Source organism: Castor canadensis, chromosome 10, assembly GCF_047511655.1.
Source record: "Castor canadensis chromosome 10, mCasCan1.hap1v2, whole genome shotgun sequence".
Taxonomy (NCBI): domain Eukaryota; kingdom Metazoa; phylum Chordata; class Mammalia; order Rodentia; family Castoridae; genus Castor; species Castor canadensis.
This window is the reverse complement of record NC_133395.1, coordinates 101,091,549-101,105,775: the sequence shown is the minus strand read 5'-3', so window position 1 is coordinate 101,105,775 and position 14,227 is coordinate 101,091,549. Positions and strand designations below refer to the sequence as shown.

At 35.0% G+C, this 14,227-nt stretch overlaps 1 protein-coding gene across 2 annotated transcripts in view; it reads right to left on the bottom strand.

Moving 5' to 3' along the window:
* Window positions 1-14,227, bottom strand: part of Top2b (DNA topoisomerase II beta) — a 68,074-nt gene that overhangs the window by 33,203 nt on the left and 20,644 nt on the right. For both annotated transcript variants that reach the window (XM_074043787.1, XM_074043786.1), the window contains exons 5-8: window positions 10,118-10,263; window positions 9,213-9,310; window positions 8,208-8,420; window positions 909-1,082 (exon numbers count right to left, since the gene is read on the bottom strand). In XM_074043787.1, coding sequence (XP_073899888.1) covers window positions 909-1,082; window positions 8,208-8,420; window positions 9,213-9,310; window positions 10,118-10,263 — 631 coding nt within the window. The remainder of the gene's footprint in view (window positions 1-908; window positions 1,083-8,207; window positions 8,421-9,212; window positions 9,311-10,117; window positions 10,264-14,227) is intronic.

The window sequence follows — 14,227 nt, the reverse complement described above, 5'->3', positions numbered from 1 at the left end:
AAACCGTTACATGTTTCAGTCACTGTCTAATAAAGTTTCTATTATACATAAAAATGCAATCATAACTGAGAATTTCTGTTGACTAGAAAAAGTGATGCTAGATTATAGAAAACATTAAACATTAAGAGAAGTTACAGCTTGAATAAGAATGATAAATCATTGCTTTAAACTATTCTACGATCTAGCATTTTATTATAGTTAGTGAATAAATGCTTTTGGTTTTTGTTTGTTTGATTTTTGCAGTCCTGGAGATTGAACCCAGGACCTCACACATGCTAGGCAAGCACTCTACACCTGAGCTAAATTTCTACATTTCCAGCCCAATAAATGCTTTTAGGTGAGAAGAATGTCTTTTGATTTTGAAATACAAAGCCTACAGAAGAGGGTTCAAACTCCTTAGAATATCAGATAACATGTTCCACAATCTGACCCCAAAAGAGATTCATTTCCTATTATTCTATACTACATCCCCAACTCAGAACACAGGATAGGGTATCTGCTATCATTATAAATTTCATAAAAAATGTATGACTACAAACACTAAGAATATAAACTTATTTTTCAATGGATGTTTAAATAAATTGTAATATAGCTATTGCACAGAAAATAAGTTTCATTTTTCTAAGTCAATTTTAATTTAACAACAGATTTTGGCATGGGAGTGTGGCTCAAATAGTAGAATGCCTGCCTAACAAGCACAAGGTCCTGAGCTCAAACTCAGATTTTTAAAAATGTACTCCTGTTGTTTATTTTTTATTTACTTTTGATGGTACTGGGGTTTGAACTCAGGGCCTCACACTTACTAGGCAGGCACTTTTACTGCTTGAGCCACTCTACCAGCCCTATTTTGTTGTTTTAAATAAAGCATTGCTTGCCAGTCGCCTGGAAACAATGAATTTGCTACTTACTTTTGTAGTTGCAATACTATTTACAAAGCTGATTTGCTGGAATCCTTTTTCACTCAATGTGAGACAAACATCCCACCTTTCATTTGCAAGTTCATGAATAACTTTCAGGGCCACCCCAGTTTCATCCAATTTGTCCTTCACATAAAGGTCTACGTAACTGCGAAATCCATTTACCTATTAATTTAAAAAAATGAATAAACAATCATATACTGGCAGCACAAATAGGCAAATGACATTAGGTACTTCTCATATTTCTATCTCCTCTCATTTACTACAGGTCTTACCCCAGATCCAAACCTTCATGCCAGAATCTTCTACCTCTTGATCCCTGTTCTTTAAAAAATAATTCGTTTCTGTGTATACGTGATAAAGAAGGGGTAGCTATACAGGTAAATTATAAAAATTATCAAAAATTTGTTTATAAATGACAAAGTGAACTTCTGTGAACTTCTAAGTTCAGAGATGTACATGATTGAAATAAAAGAAATTCCTATCTGAAGGGCAGACTGCGGGAAGTTCCCGTATTCCCCAAAGATGGCAATTAGTCAGAGAAGGAAACACCCTGTCTCCTTCCCAAGAGAACCTGTTCCTGTCAAAATCTGCGCTAGAACATACTCTTCCCACTGACAACAAAAAATTATAAAACCTGACATCCAAAACAACTTGGAGGACTACCAAATTCCAGGTCCTGCAGCCTTTTCTCTCACTTCTCTGGAAATAAAACTCCTTTGATCTTTGCTTGTGTTCCTGCCTTTGAATTCTCTCCAAGAGCGGAACAAGGACCCTCACCACCCGAAAATTCCAGCGTATCATCTTGGCAAACATGAAGGGACCCCTCCTCTTCATCTGAGGACTGTACAGGTTGTGCCAAACTTGAGGGGACTGCCTATGAAGTGGCCGTGATTATCCAGCACTCTGGTGGATTCTGCCCTCCAGGAGAGCCACTCCTACCACAGTTTAGCTATGGTGGAACTCTCAGGACGTCTCTCTCTCTCTCTCTCTCTCTCTCTCTCTCTCTCTCTCTGTCTCTCTCTTATTAATAATTGGAAAATGGCTAGTTATACAACGTTATAAAATAAATAAGCGAAGACTTGGTCAAGGTCATGCCAGTAAGGGTGGTCGCAAATCGGAAAGACCCAAATGTCTTCCCCACAACCCTGGCCATGGGTGGTAGCAGCAGAAGGAGATGGGAGAAAGGGGCGCCTTCTCCCCAAAGGAGTATGGTTCCCAGTAGGGGAACAAGGTTTCTGATCCTGGGGACACCTACGCACAAGATCCTCCTTAGAATGACCAGTTTCCCTTCTCCCTCTTTTAGATGGGAGAACAACATTCTAAATTCTCAAAGGATCTCACCCTCACTTGCTTATTAAGGCATTGGAAAAATCTTAACCCTGGGAGCCTAAGGAAAAATTCTCATTTTCTGCTAAACCCAGGCTTGGCCTAAATATCCTTTGGGAGATCAGGAGTGCTGGCCAGAAGGGGAAAGCATTGACTAGAACACCATCTTACAACTTGACTTGTTCTATGGAAAAAAAAGGAGGGGAAAACCTAAACTTTGTAGAAAACGTTATATAGATGTGGTATCTATCATTAGATACCTTGCAGGCTTTAGCTCCTGAAAAAAAAAACCTTAAAAAAAATGGGAAAGAGGAAATGGCAGTTATAAGGTAATACAAAAACCCAGGGTGTTTATATTGGAGATCTCTATGGTAAACTGCTTAAGCTTTCTACTTAAAAATATGTAGACATCTTGAGATGGTTCTTATCGTAGAGTTAATGTAAAAAAAATTGTTACTTCTACTCTGTTCTACTGCTTTTAAAAAACAACAGTTTTCAAACTTATTTCAACCAGGTCTCACTAAGATTCAGACATTCAGAGGTTAACATTCCAGCTCAGAGCAAAAAAAAAAAGGTGCCATTTTTTAAACCCTGGCCACAGCCTGCAGCAGAAATCTTAGAATTTGGGTAGTTAAAGAAATAACCTTAGCCTGTTTCACTCTGTTGTAAATAAAATCTGGGATTTAATCTTCTCTTATAACACATGGGCCTAGCAACAACTGGGCTTTCTATAAATTGTTTTTATAAAAAAATAATCATTTTAAGGTTGCTTTCTTTCTGGTTGTTTTCAGGCAAATATAATGCTCTAAATTAAAAGGTCTTAGGAGTTATTTTCAACAAGTAACAAAGAAATCTAAAAAGTATTAAGGATATGATTTTTAACAATAACAGGTTAAAGAAAAAATGCTTTTAGATTAAAAAAAAAGATTACATAAGAAAAATTTTGTCCTCAAAATTGTCTCAAAATGAAAAAAAAACAGGATAAGGACAAGCTCCCCAGGGTACAGAGTAAGTTGTCATAAAAAGATGGAGCTTATAAATGCTTATATAAGTGACTAGGTTGACTAAAATCTAAGAGTTACATTAAAATTTTATGAGGTCAAAATTTGATGTATCAATGTTAAACTAAAACTTAATTCTCTAAGCTCATAACAACAAGGCTGTCTTAAAAATATTGTTCTGTTCTTGATAACATTTACAAAAATACTATCTTAAATAAGAGGTTTTTGTTCTATTCAGATAACTGTCAAGGATCTTTGGTGCTCCAAGAATTTATCAAGACAATCAAGTAGAAAAATAAAAGTTTATAAGGACTTAGAAAAGTAACAGGCAGCTAAACACGGGGAGTGCTACTGCACTAACATGTAGATTGGGACGAATCTACTTATGTAAAGCAAAATAAAAACAAAACCAAAGTACACCCTCCAGACAGGATAAAAAGGGACTTAAAAAAGAACACTATATGGAAATCTTGAGACTTCAAGTCTTTTACTAGAGTCAATACTTAGTTCTAAAAAACAAAAAAAACAAATTGGGTTGTGTGTCATTAACTCTCAAACACTGGGCTATGCATGGGCTATGCATTATCAACTCCTTAAACATATCAGGTGAAGAAATTGGCCTGGTATGGTCAGATTGAGCCTGTTAATTTTGGGGGACTCCACTGGCTACAGGTCAGCAGAACCCTTCTGTATGTCATAAGCCATCCCTTAATGTCAGCCATCAGGTTTCCTAACTCTACACTTAGTCCTCATAATATTTACTTGTGTTCTCTGCTGATTTTTGTAAGGGTTTTGACACTGAAATAACTGAGTCATAACTAAATAAAAATTCATTTAAGAGTTGGTTTATGTAAAATCTTCTAGATGACCTCATAATTGTGGTTAAACAACTATTGTCTTAGGTGATTTTAATGCAGTTAGTACCCTGTATGTGCTATGATTAGGCTATTTGGGGTCACTGACACTGCCCCCTCAACTAATTGGAAATCTAAGGTTTTACTCCAAGGGTAACAACTAATATGTATGTATAACCTCTAGAGAGCTGTGATGCTGTTGCTGGCTCCTATATAGTAAATATATTTGTATTTTCCAAGTATATCAGGCCTCCTAAAATACAAAATTTAGATAAACACTGTAACAAAAAGTTAATGGTACGATATACTGTTCTGTTAGTAACTAAATTGTCCATTAAAATTGTAACCATGGCACTTTAAGTTTTTGTCATTATAGTTCTGATCCTTCTGGGACATTTACAGTCAAGTCCATAAAAAAAGACTCTAACAAGTACCCGTCAATCAGTTAGCTTTTTAAATATCTACTTTGTTAGATTTTGTTTTGTATTGTTGTTATCTTGAAGCACATTGCCCAAGAGCAACTCCTTCTAAACCTCTTTGTTGCTTAAGTTTGGCCAGAAGGGTCTAGTTGGCACTGACTCTCACCTGACCTGCTTGTTGCTTCCCCTACAACGTGGGATACTTAAAAAGAAAGCTAATCCTCACAAGGAAGGATCAAAATGACCAATTAGAAAAACCTTCAGACTGCTCGGAGACAAACAGTTTGGAGACAAGGGGAGAATGCTGTCAATGCTCAAATGGAGTCAGTCGTGCCAGACCTCTCAAAAAATTAATCAAAGCCGAGAGGGTTGAGAAGTTGTTATGCATGTGTGGCTGTCTGGCACTAAAGCCCTTCTAGGCACAAACTCGTATTTTTGGCCAGGGCCTTCTACTGTCATAGAGACAAAGTGAATATTTCTACTGCTCCAGGCATGTCCTATGGTACTTAAAGGTGGTGTTTTTAGTTTTGGACTTAAACAATGGGTTTTTCTTAGACTCATAGACCACAGCCATAAATTTTCTTTTGGGTGAACAGGGAGGACTATGTATAGTCACCAATACTTCCTGTTATACATATAAATACTTCAGGCATTGTACAGAAACGTACAAACAACATTCTCCAACAGGCTAAGTGGCTCCAGCAACAGTCCCTTGAAACTTAGGTATCCACACAGGTATGGGATCAAATAAAATGCTGGCTCCCTTTGGGTCCTGTAGTTGCCATTATTTTCTTACTTGTGTTTGGACCTTGCGCTCTAAACTTACTTGTAAAGTTTGATTCCCCTCCCTCAGCATCCATCAAACTACAGATGCTGTTGGAAATAAAAACAACCTATCTTGGTCCCCTCGATAACCCCTCTCATGGTCAGCCCCGATGCCTCAGGCCCCTTTGCTGCCCCCTTTCAGCAGGAAGTAGTCATTAAATAGACCTTGTTGTCCCTGTTCCTAATGCTAGTTAAGGTGATCATTAAGAGAGGGGACATGGCAGACTGTGGGAGGTCCACATATTCCCCGAAGATGGTGATTAGCCAGGGAAGGAAACACCCCATCTCCTTCCCAAGAGACACCTGTTGGCACCAAAATTTTTGTGCTAAAACATATTCTTCCCACTGGCAACAAAAAACTATAAAACCTGATATCCAACCCAAGTCAGGGGACTACCAGATTCCAAGTCCCGACACCCACCTCTCCACGCAGCCTTTTCTTTCACGTCTCTGTAAATAAAATTCCTTTGATCTTTGCTTGCATTCCTACCTTTGACTTCTATCCAAGCACAGAACAAGGACCCTCACCACCTGAAAATTCCAGTGTATCACTATCCTCACAAGAAAACAACTGATCAAACAAATCAATGATTTTTTTCTGGACTCATCAAAGAGTTGAGATACTGGCCATCCTGAAATCTGAAAAGAGACATGTGTCTGTAGAAAACCTTTAGAACCTAAGCATTTGTTTATTTGGGGCAGAAGATGACTAAACCAGCAGAAACCTTAAATAAGAAGTTTAACCAAACAGGAACAGCAAGTGTGGAAAGCTCCTATGGGCTGTAGCCATAAGGAGTTCTACTTAGCAGGTTTTCTCTCTAGAAATCCTACCAAGTTCTCATAGGAAAGTTCAGAAACAATCAAGAGAAAGAATCCCCCAGGATGCTGGCTAGGGGAGGAGAACAGCAGCCACTGGAAAATGTACCCAGAGCCTATTTCCTTATCTGCAGGACAAGGGCATTAAGGACCTAGACTGAGAACACTGGTGATAAGTGCTACAGCTAGGGAAAAAGAATAAAGAGCAGAAGGAAAATCCCTACCTATGGAAGATGGGCATAAATACTTCTGAAGCCAAACACATGAAATACAAGTTCACTGTGCATTCCAAAGATTGCGATTTAGTCAGACATTAGCGAACACTTCCCTAACAATTTACCCCATGCTAACAACAGAGTTTTGGTGGGAAGAGCTGTAAGAGAAACCATCACTGAGGGGCAGTTGAAAGAGAAAAAACAAAACCAAGAGGAAATAAAAAACAAGAAAGATCTGGAAGACCCTGATACCCACAGCAGAAAGGATAAAACTTCAAAAGCAAGCACAGGGCACTGGTGGCTCAAATTAGTGCTTGGGGAGGCTGAGATTGGGAGGATCATGGTTCAAGGCCAGCCCGGAGAAAATAGTTTGCGAGACCTCATCTCCAAAGTAACCAGAGCAAAATGGACTGGAGGTGTGACTCAACTGATAGAGCACCGGCTTTGCAAGCATGAAGCCATGAGTTCAAACCTTAGTCTCAGAAATAATGGTTTCAAAATTAGTGACAGACACTGAATAACAGATCCAAGAAGCTCAAAGAACACCCAAATATATAAATAAAAACAAAAAACACCAGACACATAAGCATATCATATTCAAAAAACACAAATAGAAAAAAATCCTCAAAGCAACCAAAGAAAAAAGAAACACCTTACCAAAATAGACTTACATAGCAAACTTCTAATCATAAACCATAAAAGCAAGAACACAATGGAGAGATACCTTATAGTACTGAAAGAAAACCACTGTCAACTTACAATTTCACACCCATTGAAAATGTCCTTTAAAAGTGAAAGAAAAAATAAGGACCTTCTTAAGACAAAAACTGAGGGAGTTCATTGCCAGCTGTTTTACACAAAATGTTAAGGGAAAATGTTCATGCAGAAGGAATATAATTAAGATCAAAAACTGTAATCAGGCTTAGTAGTTCATGTCTATGGTTGCTGCTACTTGGTAGGCTGAGGCAGGAAGATTGCCTGAACCCAGGAATTCCAGGCAAGCCTGGGCAACAAAGCAAATGGATAAATAAATAAATAAACAAACACATACACATCTCAGAAACTGAGATCTATACCAAAAAATGAGGAACAATGGAAAGGGAATAAATGTAAAATATAATCTTTATTGTATTTTTAATAGCTCTAAAAGAAAACTAGCTGCTTAAAGCAATAACAATAATGTCACTATTTTAAATCTTTTTCTGTCATTACTTTTTTTTTTGAGACAAGATCTCACTATGTAGCCCAGGCTGGCCTTTGGCTTGAGCCTCTTGCCTCAGCCTCACACATGCTGGGATTACAGGTATTGGCCACCATATGCCAATGACTGGCTTGCCGGTCATTACTTTTTCAAGTATTTTTTCTGCCTCATTTTCTTTCTTCTCTGTCTGGTGTTTATAACCTATGTAAAAGTAAAATGTACAGAGTGAGCAACAGGCTCATTCCTTAAAGTCCTTTTGCTATACATGAAGTATTATTTGAAGGTGAATTCAAACCATTTAGAAAAGTGTATTCATTGTAAATCCTATGGATACTACTAAGATTTTTTAAAGTATAAATAACAGAAGACAAAATATATTTAGTTTTTAAATGCTCAATTAAAATCAAAGAAGACAGAATAAGACTAAGGAACAAAGAACATATACAATGGGATAGAAATTACCTATCAAGGTGATGGATTTTATTCCAAATAAATCAATAATAACTTTAAATGTTAGTCATCTAAACATACCAGTTAAAAGAATTACCAAATTAGTTTTAGAAATCAAGATACAACTATATCCTGTCTATAAAATAACACTGTATTTAAATTATTTTAGAAGATACTTACAGGCAGTTTCTTTCCATTAAACATGACCTTGACTCCTTTACATGAACCAGCCAAATCATATGCTCTTCTAGTCATGAGGGCCACAATATCTTTGTCAAGTTTTTCCATCTTAAATTTAGCCAGATCTGGTTGGAATGTTATGCATGTATAATCTTCACCATCAAAATGTTTAATTTTGGCTTCAGAAGTCTTCATCATATTATTCATCCATGTCTTTAAAAGAAACAATATTAAAGTTATTTCTATAATGCTTTCTAGGTTTCATAACACATAAAGACAAAGTTCATGAAATATATATTTACCAAAACTATATATGTACATTTTTCCCAACCTCACAACAAACAAACAAACAAATCCTTGAAACTGTTAAAATTAAAGATGAGGACTGGAGACACAGCTCAAGTGATAGAGCACCTACTTAGTAAGTGAGGGACCCTGAGTGAAAAACCCCAGTTCCACCATTAAAAAAAAAAAAAAAAAAGATGAAAAACTGTAAGTATTACTATTATTACAACTTCATGTTGAAAATAAACTGTACAACTTTATATGTTGGCAGTAAAATAAAATCCAACATGTCATACAGATTTTTACAAAAATAAACAGGCAAGATTCATTTTTCTGACTAAATTATTTCAGCTTACATAAAATTTCAAACTATTGTTTCAAAGGACTGCCAGATATTTTAAATATGAATTCAATGATTCAATAGGGAAGTTTTTAAGCACGGTAAGTGGCTGTATTTAAATACATGTATGATGTGTAGGACTTTTTCACTAATCCTGGGCAAAATTAAAGAAGTCTATTAAATAAAGCATTCTGCCTTAAAGGAATGGTAAAGAGCTTTATACAAAACCCCAAGTATTCTGATATGAATTTGGTACAATGCTTAAAAAAAAGAAAGAAAAGGTCATGTAGGTTATTACTGCAATTTATCTAAAGTTTATTATCTAAACAAAATGATAAAACGTTATTTTTAAAAGAGAAATAGACATGTTTCTATCATACCTGCTTAAAACTATGTTTGTATTCTTTGCAAGCTGTTTCAACTGTAAACTTTGTACTAAAAATATTACAAAGTTTTGCACCATAACCATTGCGGCCACCTATAAAACAAATTAAATATGATTTAGTAAAATGATTTTAGAGGAACCTGGGCAAATCTCCTGCAAAACAGTTCTATTATGTTATCAATCACTGATTGGATATTTCTGAGTATACTGGGGGTTTTTTCATTTAAAGAAAAATATAATTAAAATTTAGCATATGGAATTTAACATATGGATTAGTATAATTAAAACAGATATTTGTAGATTATTTTCACAATTTCAAAAAAATAAGCTTCATATCTTATGACACAGTATGTCTATGTATGAAATCTATACTTTCTATCAAAGTCATTCTCTTAAAAGAAACTATTAACTTACTTGGGCAACAGTAAGTTTTCCAAAACACTTTCAACTTTAGAGAGTCGATTTTCAATCTTGACCCACTTAAGGAAACAGTTTAAAAGTAATTTAATACCATAAGACAAGTGCATATGTAATAACAAGCTTATAATATATGCACACACACATGTATATTTACATACATGTGTGTGTGTGTGTGTGTGTATATATATATATGTATGTATCACAGTAGTATTATTGAACTCAAATTCAACCTGTCAGCCAGAGTTCCAACCGTCCCAATCTAAAACTCAGTGTATGATTAGGCTTCTAAAATGTTGCTGTCAGACTTATGGAATTAAAACAATGTTTGTATGTGAGGTTTTTATAAATGTTAATTCTGAAAAGGACTTTCTCACAACAAAACTACACAGGTTTCCTTCTTGTGATATTTTAAGTAAAAATAGGAAGTTAGAGATTTTATGTTAAGAAAATAGTATTTTTCAGTCAAAATTCAGATTTTACCTGTAACTTTTTTCTCATCATCATCATAGTTACTGGATGTTAAGAGCTGTCCAAAAATTAAAGCAGGAACATAAACTTTCTCTACTTTGTGTTCTACCACTGGAATGCCCTTTCCATTATTCCAAATGCTTATGATGTTAGATTCACTGTAAATAAATACAAGCAGAATTTAGAGCTTAAAATTAAACATACATTAATTTTCAATGAAAATGTAACCCAGAATAAATCAGAATGTTTGCAAGCAAGATACCAGTCATTATCGATTAGAAGACATGTCTTAGTTTTCTTGCTAAGGCCACACATTTCAATCCCTGGGTCATAACTCAAATTAGGATCACTAAGATCTGCAAGGTAATACTACAAAATTTCTAAGAAGAAATTCTTTTCAACCTCTCACAAAAGAGTAAAAGGAGTAACACTTTTACGAGAAGTCAGCTATAATTTCAGTTTCTTTTCATATGCATTAGACATGATCTTCCTGCTTGATTCTATCAGTATTGCCATTACCATCTTCATTGCCTAAATAACCGTTGCAGCGGTATATATGGAAAAGGGACAAATAAACCAGGCATGTGATGCATGGCTGTAATCCCAGCACTTGGGAGGCTGAGGCAGGAGGATAGCAAGTTCCAGGCCAGTCTGGGTCACGTAGCAAACACACATTCACATACACACAGATACACAAAAGGGCAAATAGCCTGAAACATTATCCTATTCTCGACCAAAATGTTTGACATTATTTGTGTCATGATGATCACTGTCATAAATTTATTTTAATTATCTTAAAATACACAGATTTACCTACTTAGGTCTTTTGGGTTTTCTCTCATAAAACCATCAATCAGTCTTAATCCTGAATGGTATATGGGATAAAGGCTCCTGTAGGTCACAGCAACTTTACATGAGCAGTAGGCTGGATGAAAATTTTTACTTACCATATTGTTTTGAGTAGTAGGATACCTCTACTCATGTAATAGTCAAATTTGCAAAGAGACACAGCTTTATAACTAACACTGAGAACTGGCTTTGAAAAGCAATCATTTGCAAATCTGATTCACAATTATTCTTAGCCACAGTTTACTTACACATATCTTAATCTCTCCAGTTATTAGAAGTAGTCATCATACTAAAATATTAAGTTATAAAAAAACAAAATGAAAAATCAATGATTCATAAGTTTAAAAAAAAGAAGATAGGGCTGGAGATGTGGCTCAAGTAGTAGAGTGCTAGACTAGCAAACACAAAATACTGAGTTCAAACCCAGTACTGGAAAAAAAAAAAAAAGTAAAATGAAATTTTTAACACATCACCTTCCTTCCCCAAATCAGCAAACTTTTCCTTTCTCTTACTATCCAACAGTATCATTACCTCTAGTCTCAAATTTTGGTGTCTTTTTTGATTCATATCTCCTGTTCATTATTTAGAATTATGAGTCCCATAAAGGCTTATTAATTTGTCTTATAAGATTCATTTCATATCTCTATCAATCCTTTCTTCATTCTAAATGCCAACATATGAATCCAGATAAAGCTATTATGACCTTAAACACTGATTAGTGCAATCGTCTCCTGTCTACTGCACTTAATTTTAAAAACAATATGGTAAGTTACTGCATTTGCACAGCTATATTAAGCTTTCATAATACCATTTTTTGCTCTGGAACACAGAAGTGGTTCCACATTTTCAATAAAATCAAGCCTAAAAGTCCTCTATTAAAGGCCTATTATCTTTATTGTATTATATGTATGTATGTAGCTTAATTGCATTATAGCTACATACAACTGCCACTATCCTGCAGGGTGCATTCTATTTTTCCTTCAGTTCGGTTCTATTACTTGTCCATGTTCATTCCCAAGTCTTCCGTTTCTTCATGCATTGGTCTTTGCCTTGCTTCTAATGTCTTTTTCCTCTTTCCTTTGTCTAGCCAAACCTTACTCAAACATCGAGGGTCAATTTATGACTTCAGTTCTCCATTACATCTTTCATAATGTTTTCTAATCCTCTGTATATTAAAACTAGAAAAAAACCTAAATTATTTACTGTGGACTTCATAAGATAATTAGTTTTTTCTCACTAGTAGATAAACAATCTCTACAGAACACAAAACTGAACAGTTAAGTACATAACTGTCTATTGTTCTTTCACCTGGGCATCCAAATTCCAGAAGTAAAATAGTGGACCTCACAAAAAAAGACCATGTCCTGCACTACTTTTTTAGATTTCCATATAGGTCTGGCTTGGGCTTAAAACTTACCATTTATTAAGCACCTATTTGATACAAGAAACTTAAGGAGATAGAAAACTAATAGAGAAGAATTATGAAGCAAACAGGCAAGAAATGGAAAATTACAGATCTTAAACATCTCAGAATGATAAAAAAGGTAATATATTTGTGAAAATACCTTAAGAAATGGTTTACCTATTGTACTATAATCAAGATAAGCATTTGGTAAATTCATTACCTCTATCAAAGTTTCGAAAATATAAGGCTTGGCATCTCCTTTATTCATTAAGTCTATGTGAGTATGAATTAGAATTTTCCATGACAGTAACTTTTCTATTAAAAATTTTCAATCATATCACTTCTGAGACATAGTATTTATTCCTGTTTTCCTTAAATAATTATTTAAATTCTATCCCTGTATCATTTGCTCCATCAATAATCTTCACAGTGCTAGGAGCATGGCTCAAGAGGTAGAGCACTTATTTAACAAGTACCAGGTCCTGAATTCAATCCCCATGCTAAAAGAAAATGAAATATAAAATTAAAAAAAGAAATAATAGGAATATAAATATGTTGGAATAGGCTCAAATAAAGTTTCAAAAATAATTAAAGCTAAAAAGAAATGTTGAAAACAATCTAAACATTCAATATTCATCAACTGGAAAGAAGTTAAATATATTATGCCATATGAACCCAACAAAATGTTTGGCAATAATTAAAAAGAATCAAGTTCCAAGATACTTGGGAGGCAGAGATCAGGAGGATGAAAGTTTGAGGTCACCCCAGGCAAAAAGTTAGTGAGACCCCATCATAACCAATAAGCTGGGTGTGGTGGCACACCTGTCATCTGAGGTATGCAGAAGGTATAAACTGGAGGATCATGTCCTAGGCCAGCCTAGGGCAGAAACACAAGGACCTATTTGGACTGAAGCAAAAATGACTGGAAGGCATGGCTCAAGGTAGTAGAGTGCCTGCCTAGCAAGCATAGGCTCTGAATTCAAACCCTGGTACTGTCAAGAAAAAAAATAGAATTAAGTTCAATATACCTTAATAAGGACCTATGTAAAGTTTAAGGACAGCATCCACAACATGTTGAATTAAAAACAGAAAGATGAGATAGTATATGTATTATGACCCTATTTTTTAAAAAAAATGTATTGTACATATATTTTACCACATGCAAGTATTATTATTTGAAATCTATAGTTTTAAGATTTTAGCTCAAAATAAGTAAGAATACTTAGGCTAAGGGAACAGTTAGAAGTCTGGATAATGTCCACATAATGTGTTTGATTTTGGTGCTGTGGACCAAACCTTAGGGTATCACATATACTAAGCATACACTCACCATAGAGCTATATCCCCTGCCCTGTTTGTTTGGTTTTTAATCAGACAGATGCCACCAAATAAATTATTTCAATACTAACTAACCACTATTCTATATTATTTAATATTATTTAATGAACTTTAAACTCCATATAAGAAGTTGCTCCAAATTCTCAAGGACTGTCCAAATTATTCATGGCATGCCTTGCTAACCTGTATCTAAGCATTCTACAAACATGACTTTTTACTTCATTTCATAGAATATTTTGGGGGGGAAAAAGACAAGGGCTAACTGAACAGTGTAACTACTAATATTTAACCTCTCCTTCACATAAGATATTTATATACTGTATATATATATTTGTTTGTTTTCTTTAAATAAAAAAAGTAAGGGACCATTGGTATAGCTCAGTGGTAGAATGCTTGCCAGCATGAAACAGGCCCTGAGTTTGATCCCCAGCAATACATACACACATACACAGAAATAAAGAATAAAAGAAGAGGTGTCAAAAAAAAAGATATTTATATACATAAAATTTAAAACTTCTATCTAAAAATAT